The sequence below is a fragment of the Micropterus dolomieu genome, linkage group LG11 (assembly GCF_021292245.1).
Source record: "Micropterus dolomieu isolate WLL.071019.BEF.003 ecotype Adirondacks linkage group LG11, ASM2129224v1, whole genome shotgun sequence".
Taxonomy (NCBI): Eukaryota; Metazoa; Chordata; class Actinopteri; order Centrarchiformes; family Centrarchidae; genus Micropterus; species Micropterus dolomieu.
Window position 1 is genome coordinate 27,563,957 of NC_060160.1, and position 12,774 is coordinate 27,576,730.

At 40.8% G+C, this 12,774-nt stretch overlaps 2 protein-coding genes across 3 annotated transcripts in view; one reads left to right on the forward strand and one right to left on the reverse strand.

The window, feature by feature from the left end:
* Positions 1–4,052, forward strand: part of ccdc85ca (coiled-coil domain containing 85C, a) — a 480,744-nt gene extending 476,692 nt beyond the window's left edge. For both annotated transcript variants that reach the window (XM_046062891.1, XM_046062892.1), the window contains one exon: positions 1,030–4,052. In XM_046062891.1, the coding sequence (XP_045918847.1) occupies positions 1,030–1,119 (90 nt within the window). In that variant the 3' untranslated portion in view covers positions 1,120–4,052. The remainder of the gene's footprint in view (positions 1–1,029) is intronic.
* A 6,112-nt stretch (positions 4,053–10,164) lies between these two features.
* LOC123979456 (cyclin-K-like) lies at positions 10,165–11,297 on the reverse strand (the record flags this gene model as incomplete). Its single annotated transcript, XM_046063378.1, has 1 exon — positions 10,165–11,297. A coding segment is annotated over one exon (558 nt), but the record flags the coding sequence as incomplete, so codon positions are not given.
* Positions 11,298–12,774: the final 1,477 nt, after the last annotated feature.

The following is a 12,774-nucleotide window of genomic DNA, read 5'->3' on the forward strand; positions in this document are numbered from 1 at the left end:
TGGGAAGATAAGCACATGCACTGTTCGCTTCTACCTAAAGAATGGGTTACAGCTGAAATAAGGGAGGGGGCTGTGAGGTTCAATGAGAGACTGTATGCAGCAGAGAAGTGTGATCCAGCTTCTGCTAATGTACTACTGGTGAGCTTGCCGCAACTCTCCAGTCCTGACACTGCTATCTAAGAAAGCGTCTCTTAGTGACTTGAGAAACTGGTGGTCAGTTGCGCTACTTTGTGTTGATTTTAAACATTATTCCAAGAGCGTTTGGTCGGACCTTCAGGCTGTGGTGGGTATATTTCAGATTGATCAAAGGGCTTCATCAGCAAAAGTGAAGTAGGGGAAAAATGGGACGTGGTTGTGGGGTGGTTTGGAGGGTTGTTGGAGGTCCCACAACTAGATGGGTTTAGGGTGGAGCAAGGAGGAGCTGAATGTGTTAGGGGTGTACCTAGGCTGGGAGGGCTGGGTCAGCAAGAACTGGGAAGGGGTTTCATCGATGGTTGACAAAGTGGAAGTGGATTCTCCCTCAGGTCTCATACAGAGGATAGATACAAATCGACAATTTGGTGGCATCTTTGTTGTGGCACAAACCTGCTGGCTGGAGGAAGCTTCAGATAATGCCGGTGGACTACTTCTGGGCAGATCACAGCTGGCTGCCTTGCTGTATCTACCAATGCAAGAGGGGGGACAGGGACTGCTAGACTTGCAAACACCACTGCACCAAGGTTGGCTGCAGATCCAGAAGCGTGGCGGGAAGAAGAAGGGAAGCCTCTGTCCTTTGCCCCTCCGAGCCTGGGAATCTTTGCTTAGAACTTTACAGCATTAGGGAGGTCAGACAGCATCGGTGGCCGTGTGACCTGGGGGGACAGACTATGGCAGGGTTTAGGTGGACAGTGCCATAATGTTGACCTGTTTTTGTAACACTTGTTTTGGTACATTCCACTGTATGTTATAAGGTGTTTCCTATAGCTGACTTTCTAAGAATGATCCCACTTCTTCACTTCTGTCTGACACTGTGCCGTTCCTCCCTCTCAGGTGGTTTGGAGAAAGCTGGGTGATGCTGCCGGCTCCAAGCCTTCCGTCCGACATCAGCTTTCAGGCAACCACTTTAAAGCACCTTTATAGTTGTCAGACACCGAGTGAAGTCACCAGTGGTCCCAGCAAACCTGCACTATTAGTTTGGACTGGAAGCTTTTCAGTGTAGGATTTGCTCTGTTGGCTGTCAAACAGCCTCCTCAGTCTGAACTGAACTGAGTCATAATGGATGTGCAGCTCAGCGTACCAGGACATAGTACTGAAATGCCAACACTGGAAGACTCTGGCAGTCACGACTTCGGTGCAGATGGACACATAAAAGCCAGCCTCATAAAAGCCTGGGTTGGCCTATCAGGCCAAGACGACCAGAAAAGCTTACTTTAATCCTTAATAGCTCCTAAATGGTTTAATAATTGTCAGAATTACCACCTAGACATATAAAAAAGTGTGACAGAGTGTGAAGAGAGATGTTTTTAAAATTGACTTCATTTCAGGCAGTGTTTGTAGCGGTCATTAGAAGAAGTGCAGCTCTAGGCACTTCTGCATTGGCTTCTCCACTCGTAATTCAATAACCATGCGTTCACACAGCGACCGATCGGCCCTGCAGGAGCCTCTGTTTACGCTGGAAGCCTTGCATTTTCACAGTCTGCTTCGATATTCACCTTCAGTCGATCGAGGAGTTAACAGCGCTTGACATCAAAACCTTTATTTCATTTCCTGGGAATTCATGGACGGGACATAATGACTGTGTCGTTTACAGTGTAAATGCACAGTGAGACTTTAAACAGTCTTATAAGGACTGACGTTGACCATCAAACCCGGGAACCACAGAAACTTTCTGCAATTGGACTCGCAGCCTTCACCTTCATCGATCAGCCTGTTGAAGGATGACATATGCGAGTTATCCTATAAACACACAATGGACAGAAGTTCATTTATCTTCTTCTTTTGACACTTATATTTAAACAGCGGAATTACACGTATGCATGAACACTGCTGGCTCTGGTTTCACACCTTATGTACCTACATTTACAAAGCAATGGAAATTCCTGTTTTGAGGAACGCCACAAAAACACACGGTATGTAAATGAGGACATGAAATGTTAATATTTCAGACTTTCCTCTATTTTAGTCTCAAACCACAGAACACTGTACGGTGTTTTTAAGGTTGTGTCAACAATGGTCAGTGCTCCAATAAAAGATTTTGATTCAAATTGATTCCGACATTTCAAATTGGGCTCATAGAGTCAGCAGATACACAGGTGAAGGGACAAACAATGCACCCACTGGACGAACCAGCTGCATATGTTTCCATTATGTAATGAAGACCGGTAGCTCTTTGCTTTTTGTGTCCAGTATAGTGTGCATGGTGTGTGGTTTGGTGGATTTGACTAGCAGCAGCTTTACACTATTAGCCTAAATACTGAGCACACAATGCCAACCCTGCTACCAGTACTTCTCTGTGACAACAACAATTTGATCAAAGAGCTGATTTTGCGTCACGCGTCTCTCTTCCTTGGGAACTGCTTTAACTTGAGACTACTGTGAGATGCTTTAAGGGACACGCTGACTTCTTGGGAAAGTTGTGCTGTCCTACCACAGTAAGATTAGAAGGCTGATAACTTCATATCTGTTCGTCAGTACAGAGATAGGACCAAGGTATGGTAAGACTAGGTTAGACTGGAAGCAGGAGAAAAAGTAAGCCTCCATCAAAACTGAATATGTTTGTTGGAGCCAATTAGCCACCAAATCATCCAACTGTTATCTGGGTTTTGTTCAGGGTTATTCTGCAAACCTGGCAACCCAACTATGAGGACAAGTGAGTGCACATTGCAGTCACTGCAACTCCTGAAACTACAATATCATATAATTTTCTGTTTGTACGATTTGAATACAGAAGATGTTGTGTGTAAGGCAGCTTAGAAGTTGTTGGAAGGTGAATCGATTTTGATGGAACAAGGCCAAAACAGGATATTAAGTAAGTACATTTTGCCTTGCTTAGCTTTGTAAGTGTCTATGACAATGTTATTTGTTCAAATAAAAAAAAGGATCATGATATTGTCTATTTTTATATTTTTCAGTTCTAAGCAAACTCATTTTTCAGGTGACTTGGCTCTACAGTTTGGTCTCCCCACTCCCACCATGACCATTTTGAGTGTACATGACAAAAGAAAAGCAGACTACACACTATCTAATTAACTAACCTCTAAAATACCTAGCTAACAGAAGCTAGCCTGGATATTGAACTTTTGAATACTTGAGTTCTACCTACCATAATTAGGGATCTTAACAATATACACTGTTTCTTCAATTCAACAGAAAGTCGTCAGATTGAACTTTTCAGAATAATCTCCCTATATACTGTACAGTCATGTATTACACTTTCTGTAGGAGTCATAAATGAAGTTACAAGCTGCAAACCTTTTTGTTTATTCTCACTTTGGTACAAAATTATTTTCGTCTACAAATACAGTGGGAAATCTCATGAGAGTTGAACACATAATGCTAATGTGGGTCTTTCCCTTAAAAAAACTTTTTTGTTGGATAAGAGAGTGTGTGCATTTAGTGAATGTGTTTGAGTATGAGCGTTCTTCAAAAATCTGAATGTAGCTGGTGACTTGTATTTGGTAACAAACCCAAATTATAGGTCTTCACCTAAACTAGCCGTTGTATTGCATCTGTACAATATGATGCACAATATGTGCATAATTGTTAAGAGACCCAGGTTATGTTTTTAAAACATGTTGAACAAAATAAAATATTTTCTTATGGCGACATACATATGCACTGCTTACTCTGTCATTGACTTAGATCTAGTGCTGAAATATTTCTCTGTGTCATTTTAGAGAAAGACATGTGCTGTTATAAATACATATTTCCAATAGGTTTCCATGGAGTAGCAGGCCTTTATATTTGTTGAATAAGCTGTATGTAGCCGAAATGTATTTTAGCAGTATATGATGTGAAAGAAATTAACAAACCTTTAGAAGATTTTGAAATAAAATGTAAGTATACTTTGTAAATCTGTGTTGTTGTCTGTGACTGATGGTAAACATGAATTATTCAGATCTTTAGTATTCATGAGCTTATGGTTCTTTGCCTTGCGGTACAATATTTGCCAGTCATTTTCTAGTTTAGACATTTACCCGATTCCACCCTAAAATGACTGATTCTTGATGATTACAAGAATGTGACTCATTTGATAAATTGTCCACATTAACTACAACCAACAAGCAGCAGGAACATTTAGCTATATTCGAAATAAAAAATGACTTGGAAATGTCTGCTATGTGGACTAGGTGCATGTAAAAGCTAAATGTAGTGTAATTTACAGTGGACAGAAAAAGTCTACACACCCCTGTTAAAATGCCAGGTTCTTATGATGTAAAATAATGAGACAAAGATAAATCATGTCAGAACTTTTTCAACCTTTAATGTGACCTATAATGTGAACACTTCAATTGAAAAACAAATTGAAATCTTCGAGGGGGAAAAATGAACAATAAAACCCCTCAATTGCATAAGTGTGCACACCCTTAGACTAATACTTTGTTGAAGCACCTTTTGATTTTATTACAGCAGTCAGTCTTTTTGGGTAGGAGTCTATTAGCATGGCACATCTTGACGTGGCAATATTTGCCCAGTCTTCTTTGCAAAAGCGCTCCAAATCTGTCAGATTGCGAGGACGTCGCCTGTGCACAGCCCTCTTCAGATCACCCCACAGATGTTCAGTTGGATTCAGGTCTGGGCTCTGGCTGGGCCGTTCCAGAACATTAATCTTCTTCTGGTGAAGCCATACTTTTGTGGATTTGGATGTGTGCTATGGGTCGTTGTCGTGCTGAAAGGTGGACTTCCTCTTCATCTTTCTAACCGACGCCTGAAGGTTTTGTGCCAAAACTGCCTGGTATTTGGAACTGTTCATAATTCCCTCCACCCTGACTAAAGCTGAAGAGAAACAGCCCCAAAAGCATGATTCTGCCACCACCATGCTTCACTGTGGGTATGCTGTTCCTTGGGTGATGTGCAGTGTTGTTTTTGCGCCAAATATACCTTTTGGAATTATGTCCAAAAAGTTCTACCTTGGTTTCATCAGACCATAACACATTTTCCCACATGCTTTTGAGGGACCTGATGTTTGTTTTTGCAAGTCTAACTCGCACTGAGCACAAATGATTTTTCTGCAATCAAAACTCTACAGGATTTTCTTAAGGAGGTTGTGTCCTGGATGGACTCAAACTTTTTAAGCCTGAATAAAAGCAAAACTGAAATTGTGGTCTTTTGGCAAACAGACTGTCTGAAGGGCTGGGACAGTGCCATTGGCCCATTAGCTTCATTTTCTCACCCATGCACAAAAAATTTAGGAGTGCATCTTGACTGTGGTTTTAAGTTTGACAAGCAGGTCAGTGCAGTGGTGAAAAGCAGCTTTTATCATTTAAGACTACTGAGTAAAATTAAGCCCCATCTCCCTAAGAAAGACCTGGAGAGAGCAGTCCATGCCTTTGTGACATCACGGCTGGACTACTGTAATTCGCTGTACTGTGGACTCGAACGGCGCTCTCTTCGCCGCCTCCAGAGGGTACAAAATGCGGCTGCCCGGCTTCTGACAGGGAAAAGAAAAAGGGAACACATCACCCCCGTGCTGGCCTCATTACACTGGCTCCCTATATTTTTTAGAGTGCATTTTAAGATTTTATTAATAGTTTTTAAATGTTTGACTGATACTGCGCCACCTTATCTTATCCTGCCAGAGCAGGAGGTCAGCAGACCAGCTCCTCTTGAGTGTCCCTAAAAGCAGGTTCACCACCCGAGGGGACAGAGCCTTTTCAGTGGCAGGACCACGGCTGTGGAATAGCCTACCCCTTCATGTTAGATCTGCACAATCTGTAGATTAATTTAAAAGCAGGCTAAAAACACACCTGTTCTCTTTAGCTTTCAACACAGAATAAGCAGGTTACATTGGCCGTTCCACCATTTTAATGTTCTATATTTCTATTGTATTTTATTATCTTGTCCATGTGTACAGCACTTTGGTCAGCAGAAGTTGTTTTAAATGTGCTTTATAAATAAATTTGACTTTGACTTTGCAAACTTCAGCCGTGCTTGGATGTTTTTCTTTGTAAGAAAAGGCTTCCGTCTTGCCACCCTACCCCATAGCCCATTCATATGAAGAATACGGGAGATAGTTGTCACATGTACCACACAGCCAGTACTTGCCAGAAATCCCTGCAGTTCCTTTAATGTTGCTGTAGGCCTCTTGGAAGCCTCCATGATCACTTTTCTTTTCGTCTTTTCATCAATTTTTGAGGGATGCCATATTTTCTCCACTTGATGATGACTGTCTTCACTGTGTTCCATGGTATATTTAATGCTTTGGAAATTCTTTTGTACCCGTCGCCTGACTTATGTCTTTCAACAATGAGATCTCTCTGATGCTTTGAAAGCTCTCTGTGGTCCGTGGCTTTCGCTCGGAGATGCAACTAAGAAAATCTCAGGAAAATCCTCCTAGAACAGCTGAACTTTATTTGTGATTAATCAGAGTCACTTTAAATGATGGCAGGTGTGTAATGACTTCTAGTTAACCTGAGTTTGAATGTGATTGGTTAATTCTGAACACAGCCACATCCCCAGTTATATGAGGGTGTGCACACTTATGCAACCAGGTTATTATAAGGTTTTTATTTTTAATTTTTCCCCCTTGAAGATTTCAGTTTGTTTTTCTATTGAATTATTCACATTACAGGTCACATTAAAGGTGGAAAAGGTTCTGACATGATTTATCTTTGTCTCATTATTTTACATCATAAGAACCTGGCATTTTAACAGGGGTGTGTAGACTTTTTCTATCCACTGTATGTTAGACTAGACTGCCTTCTAGTGGCACAAATATATCACTACAGCTGAAAGACCTAAAAACAGTAGTAGAATCCCAGTTCCATACTTCAGTAAATAGCCATTTTAATGATGTTGAGGGCTGTGTGTTGTGTGAGAGTTGTTCACAACTAAAAAAAACCTGTAAGATCAAACGATCTTAAAGGCCAAATGCATAGCACTGCACTGCTGAAAAACCTGCAAGTTGAAATATTTGGCAGCTGAACTGCATGACCTAAAGAAGGTAAGAGGTGAAATACATTCCCAGAAAAACGTTAATAATGTCAAAGAATGAAGCTGAAATGAGTTGTAAAGCAAAAATGACACACACGATGAACATGGATGACAAGTAACTCTCAATATTAGTACTTCAAGACATAATACTGCTTTTGATTAAGTGGCAACCTCAAGGTCTGAAGAGTGGAGTCTATGACAAAATTACCCTACTTCTCACTTGATTTATTACCTCACTAAATACAAATTAAAATCTTCAGGGGAGGAAATAGATGATAAAGCAGGGTATACTTTAGGCCGTGGCTACATTGTGATTGACAAGTCTCTACCACGGCAACTTGTCAATCAGGTTAGATGCAAATCATATCCTCCGCACAGTGTACATTTCACTAGCTGTGAAATTGTTTTTACGTGCTGTATGTGTGTTTCCAATGTATGAAAGTAAGTCACTAACTGTAACATTTTGGTCGCCTAATGATGCCTTGTTCAGCATTCGGCTGTACTAAAAAACACACTAAGGAGTCGGCCATTTTCTCTGGTAAGTACATTTTGTCTAAGCCTGTTTTTCGCTAGCACTAATTAGCATCCCAATTAATATCACTGTATTGTGACTGTCATTGTAAGTTATGGATGCACATTGCTAACCTAGTTTGCTAGCTTCTTCCTCTTGTCTGATTATAGTTGATTCTGGTTAAAAAAAAAACAGATGGAAACGGCCAAAATGTCAAACTCCAGGCTTCAAAATGGTAGTCTTCAAACCAATGCGTGACGGTATGCCAGCTACGTCCACTTCTTTTAAACAGCCTGTGCTTCTGATAGTCGATCATCACATCCTTTTTAACAGATTACAATAATGTGTTGGCCTCTCTGGCTCAGTTTTAGATTGGTTTAGGACATTTTTTTGGTTTCCTTGGTGACCACTTCTCAGCTAACACGTGTGGAGTCCCTCAAAGCTCCATTCTGGGACTTCTGTTGTTCAGCCTCTATAAGCTGCCACTGGGAATATCATGTAATTGAACAAAGATAAGACTGTAAGTTTAATTATCAGAGCAAAGATCCAGAGATACTGTGTACTAATTTATAATCCCTAGCAGAAAATCTTGGCAAATATTCTAGTGCCTGATTTCACTTTTGAATCTCACATCAGTCTCACTCTTAGAAATATTGTTAAAGTGCAACTGTTTCTCTCCCAGGCAGATACAGACTGACAGACTAACGCATGCTTTTATTACTAGCAGGCTTGACTCCGTAATGCTCTCCTTTCTGGTCAACCTAAGAAAGCTACAACTAAGCTACAGATCATTCAGAATGCAGCAGCACACATCTCACCTGTTCACCCCATTACCACAGTCCTTCCAGTCACTGCCATTACGCCGACATTACAAAGTCCCACTGGTCTGGAGGAACATCTATAAGAAATATTTTATTCCCTCTGTGATCATCACCCTGAAGAAACAAAAATAGACACAGTACTTTAATCTGTTTAACAATGTCAATGTTTTGTCCATGGTAATTTTTTAACAGTCTTTTAGATCTATCTGGAATGTGTGTGTGTTTCTAGATGGGTTTAAATGTGTATTACTGTTTTAATGTTGAGCCTTGTCAAAAGAAGTGTTCTGTTACCCTGTGACAGACAATAAAGATATCTCATCTGATCTTAAAGTCCCGACATTGGCTGCAGAATACATTTTAGATCCTTTTATTGGTGTTCAAATCACTCCATGGACTAGCACCTGGATACTAGTCTGACACGCTTTTAATGTATTCTCTCTCTAGATCACTACAATAAAGTAATTTTATCGATTTTTGTCTAACTTGTTATGCACCAACTACCAAAGCAAATTCCGTGTGTGTGAAAACCTACTTGGCAATAAACCTGATTCTGACATGTGTCAAGTGTCAGCTGAGTCTGAACTTCAGAAGGCCACAGAGGGTACTTCTGCAGTTACGAGGGAGCTCACGTAGAGAGACTGTCGATTAACTCATGTAGTGATATTATTAATTATGATTTGGTGATAAAATATATCCACATATTTGTCTCTTGGAGGAAACGAACACCTACAAATGATGATTACATATTGTTGGGAGGATGATCCTTGGTTTAAGTATAGTTATATTAATCATTAATTATAATTAACAGCTATTATAAGCCAGTAGCAAAGGACAGTCTATCAACTACCCTTTGTGTGCGGAAAATAGTATGCAAACAAGCAGATAAGTCAAATTATATAATTATAAGTAATAAATCCAAGCCTGAACATCACCAATTCCAGGATTGCTATGTTTTGTATAGCAAGAAATTATACCAATAACCACATGTCTATAATTATTGATGTTAAATAAATCAAAATTAAAAAATCAAGATGAATCAAGATATCAAATCGAGATAAATAATAATAAATAAATAAATACAATCCAGTTTAGAATCAGTTCAAAAGAACACATTTGTAACGTCACAGTTGATGCCACAAAAGAACCCTTTTTAGTCGTGGGGATACGTCACACAAAATGTGCTGAGAATCTCTGAGCTAAAAAAACCTACCTGCTGTATGTCAAATAGATCAACACTCAAATGATATATACATAGGTACAGATTCATAAGAGATCTTTAGACCATTGTAATTATTATTATAGCAATTATACAACGTATTATTAGAGAATGTAATACTACATTAATAGCCAAATTATTAAAAGAATGTAATTAGCTACACACACTTCTTATCTTAATGCTTTATTTTATTCTTACAGTAAAAAAAAAACATCCAAAGCATTTTTGGAAGGGTGTGCTTATGTATTCACAACATTAAATGTTTATATACAAACCGACTTTGGTTGATGCCAACCTACTGTAAGTTCCTGAAAGAGGTTTCTTTATAAATAAAAACAAATTCAAAACAATGCCATTATAAAGTAGTTCAATAAAAGTAGACAAATGGGACATTTCTGTGTGAATTGAACTAGACCAGTTGTTGATGGTTCTTCAATGCAAAGCGCTATCCAGAGAAAAAAAACACAATGAGCTGAACAACATCAAACTGGTGATAAAAGCTGCCTTTTACAGTGCTCTCTTTAATAGGCTACAAGATAACAGTTTGAAACTCATCCTCAGATATGGGCTATTAAACACCAAAAATGTCATACTCAGAACAATATCCAACCTGAAAAATGAGAGGATTACTGCTCCCACATGGCAAAATAACAACATAGTGTTCATATCAATATTTAAACAGGACATGAGGCAATCACAGATTATCTGAGCAGGAGTTAAAACAGATATGAATGCTGTTTACTTTAAAATATCACATAATGTGTTGTGCAAAAAAAGAAGAGGAAGACATTCATGTTACAATCCTCAGTGTGTCTCCTGCCAAGTCAAGTAAAACCAACATGAAGTCTTAGTGTCAAGATACAGTTTTAGAATATTGGCATGAATCTGCTCCATATCCTCCATATCATGTAATGAAGACTTTTTGAAGAACTGAGAATACTGAAAAGGTGAAAATGTTCAGACCATCAAAGTTGCCTACTGTGTTGATTTCATATCAATCATATCAATTTTAAAACATTCCATCAGAACTCATCAGAACCCGTTGCCGTCTTCGTGGTACTCATCTCATCCACGTACCCCGACTCAGCCCGCTGACTGGGTGCATCCCAGGTGGCAGCGGAGGGGGTAGCTGATTGTGTCCAGCAGTTGCTGGTGGTGGGTACCCACTACTCAAACTAGGAGGCATCCCCATAACTGAAGGGGGCGGAGGTGCCAGCAGGTAACTATAGGCTGAGAGTGGGGGAGTGTGGTAGGACGTGGTGCCTGGGGGGTAGTGGTGGTAGCCCAGCTGTGGGGCACAGGCCTGAGGTACAGTAGTGTAACAGGAGCCCTCTGTCTTCATCATGGACTGGAGCTTCTGGTAGCCTTCGCTGGAAACCAGGGAGCTAGAGGTGGGGAGGTCCTTGGGCAGAGGAGGTGGTGGAGGTGGGCAGTGGGGTAAAGGTGGGGGAGGGGGTTTAGAGGGAAGATCTAGGGCTGGTGGGAAGGAGGAAGGGGGTTTGTGGTCTATGGGAGAAAAGAAAGATCCAGTGAATGTCAATCCAAGAACCTTTGTACAAACTGTGGAAGAATTAGTCCAGTGGCAACCTGTGAAGAAGTGAACCGTGCCCAAGAGGGTTCAGGCAGTGCTGGAAAATAACGGTGGCCACACAAAATATTGACACTTGGGGCCCAATTTAGGGGTGTACTCACTTTTGTTGCCAGCGGTTTAGACATTACTGGCTGTGTGATGTGTTATTTTGAGGGGACAGCAAATTTAAACTGTTATACAAGCTGAACACTCACTACTTTACATTGTAGCAAAGTGTCATTTCTTCAGTGTAGTCACATGAAAAGATAGAATCAAATATTTACTAAAATGTGAGGGATCACTTCTGTGAGATACTGTACGTTGGCTTGGCTTGACTGCTAGACTACAACGTAAATTCTGCTGTTCTCTCTCACCAGATAAGAGCTCATGAACATCAAGGAAACAACACTTGCAGATTTATTTCAATGCTGTGAAATCAAATGCGGTGAAGTAATTTCCACCGCGGCAATATGTTATGACTCAACAGTGTGGTACGCGGTATTATCGCATCTTTCATCAATGAAGTAATTTGGCGCCATATAGCAGAGTAAGAGTGTCTGTCACCTCACTGCACAGCGAGCCGCTAACGGCAGCTTTATGGTCTGAACAAGCTAGCTGCTGGGTGCTAGTCAACAACATTGCCAAGCAAACTCCTTTTTGTAGTTTGACCGTGTCGTTTTCACACGTAGCTATATCATTACCTTCAGGGCACATACACTCACCTAAAGGATTATTAGGAACGCCATACTAATACTGTGTTTGACCCCCTTTCGCCTTCAGAACTGCCTTAATTCTACGTGGCATTGATTCAACAAGGTGCTGAAAGCATTCTTTAGAAATGTTGGCCCATATTGATGGATAGCATCTTGCAGTTGATGGAGATTTGTGGGATGCACATCCAGGGCACGAAGCTCCCGTTCCACCACATCCCAAAGATGCTCTATTGGGTTGAGATCTGGTGACTGTGGGGGCCATTTTAGTACAGTGAACTCATTGTCATGTTCAAGAAACCAATTTGAAATGATTGGCGCTTTGTGACATGGTGCATTATCCTGCTGGAAGTAGCCATCAGAGGATGGGTACATGGTGGCCATAAAGGGATGGACATGGTCAGAAACAATGCTCAGGTAGGCCGTGGCATTTAAACCATGCCCAATTGGCACTAAGGGGCCTAAAGTGTGCCAAGAAAACATCCCCCACACCATTACACCACCACCAGCCTGCACAGTGGTAACAAGGCATGATGGATCCATGTTCTCATTCTGTTTACGCCAAATTCTGACTCTACCATCTGAATGTCTCAACAGAAATCGAGACTCATCAGACCAGGCGACATTTTTCCAGTCTTCAACTGTCCAATTTTGGTGAGCTCTTGCAAATTGTAGCCTCTTCTTCCTATTTGTAGTGGAGATGAGTGGTACCCGGTGGGGTCTTCTGCTGTTGTAGCCCGTCCGCCTCAAGGTTGTGCGTGTTGTGGCTTCACAAATGCTTTGCCGCATACCTCGGTTGTAACGAGTGGTTATTT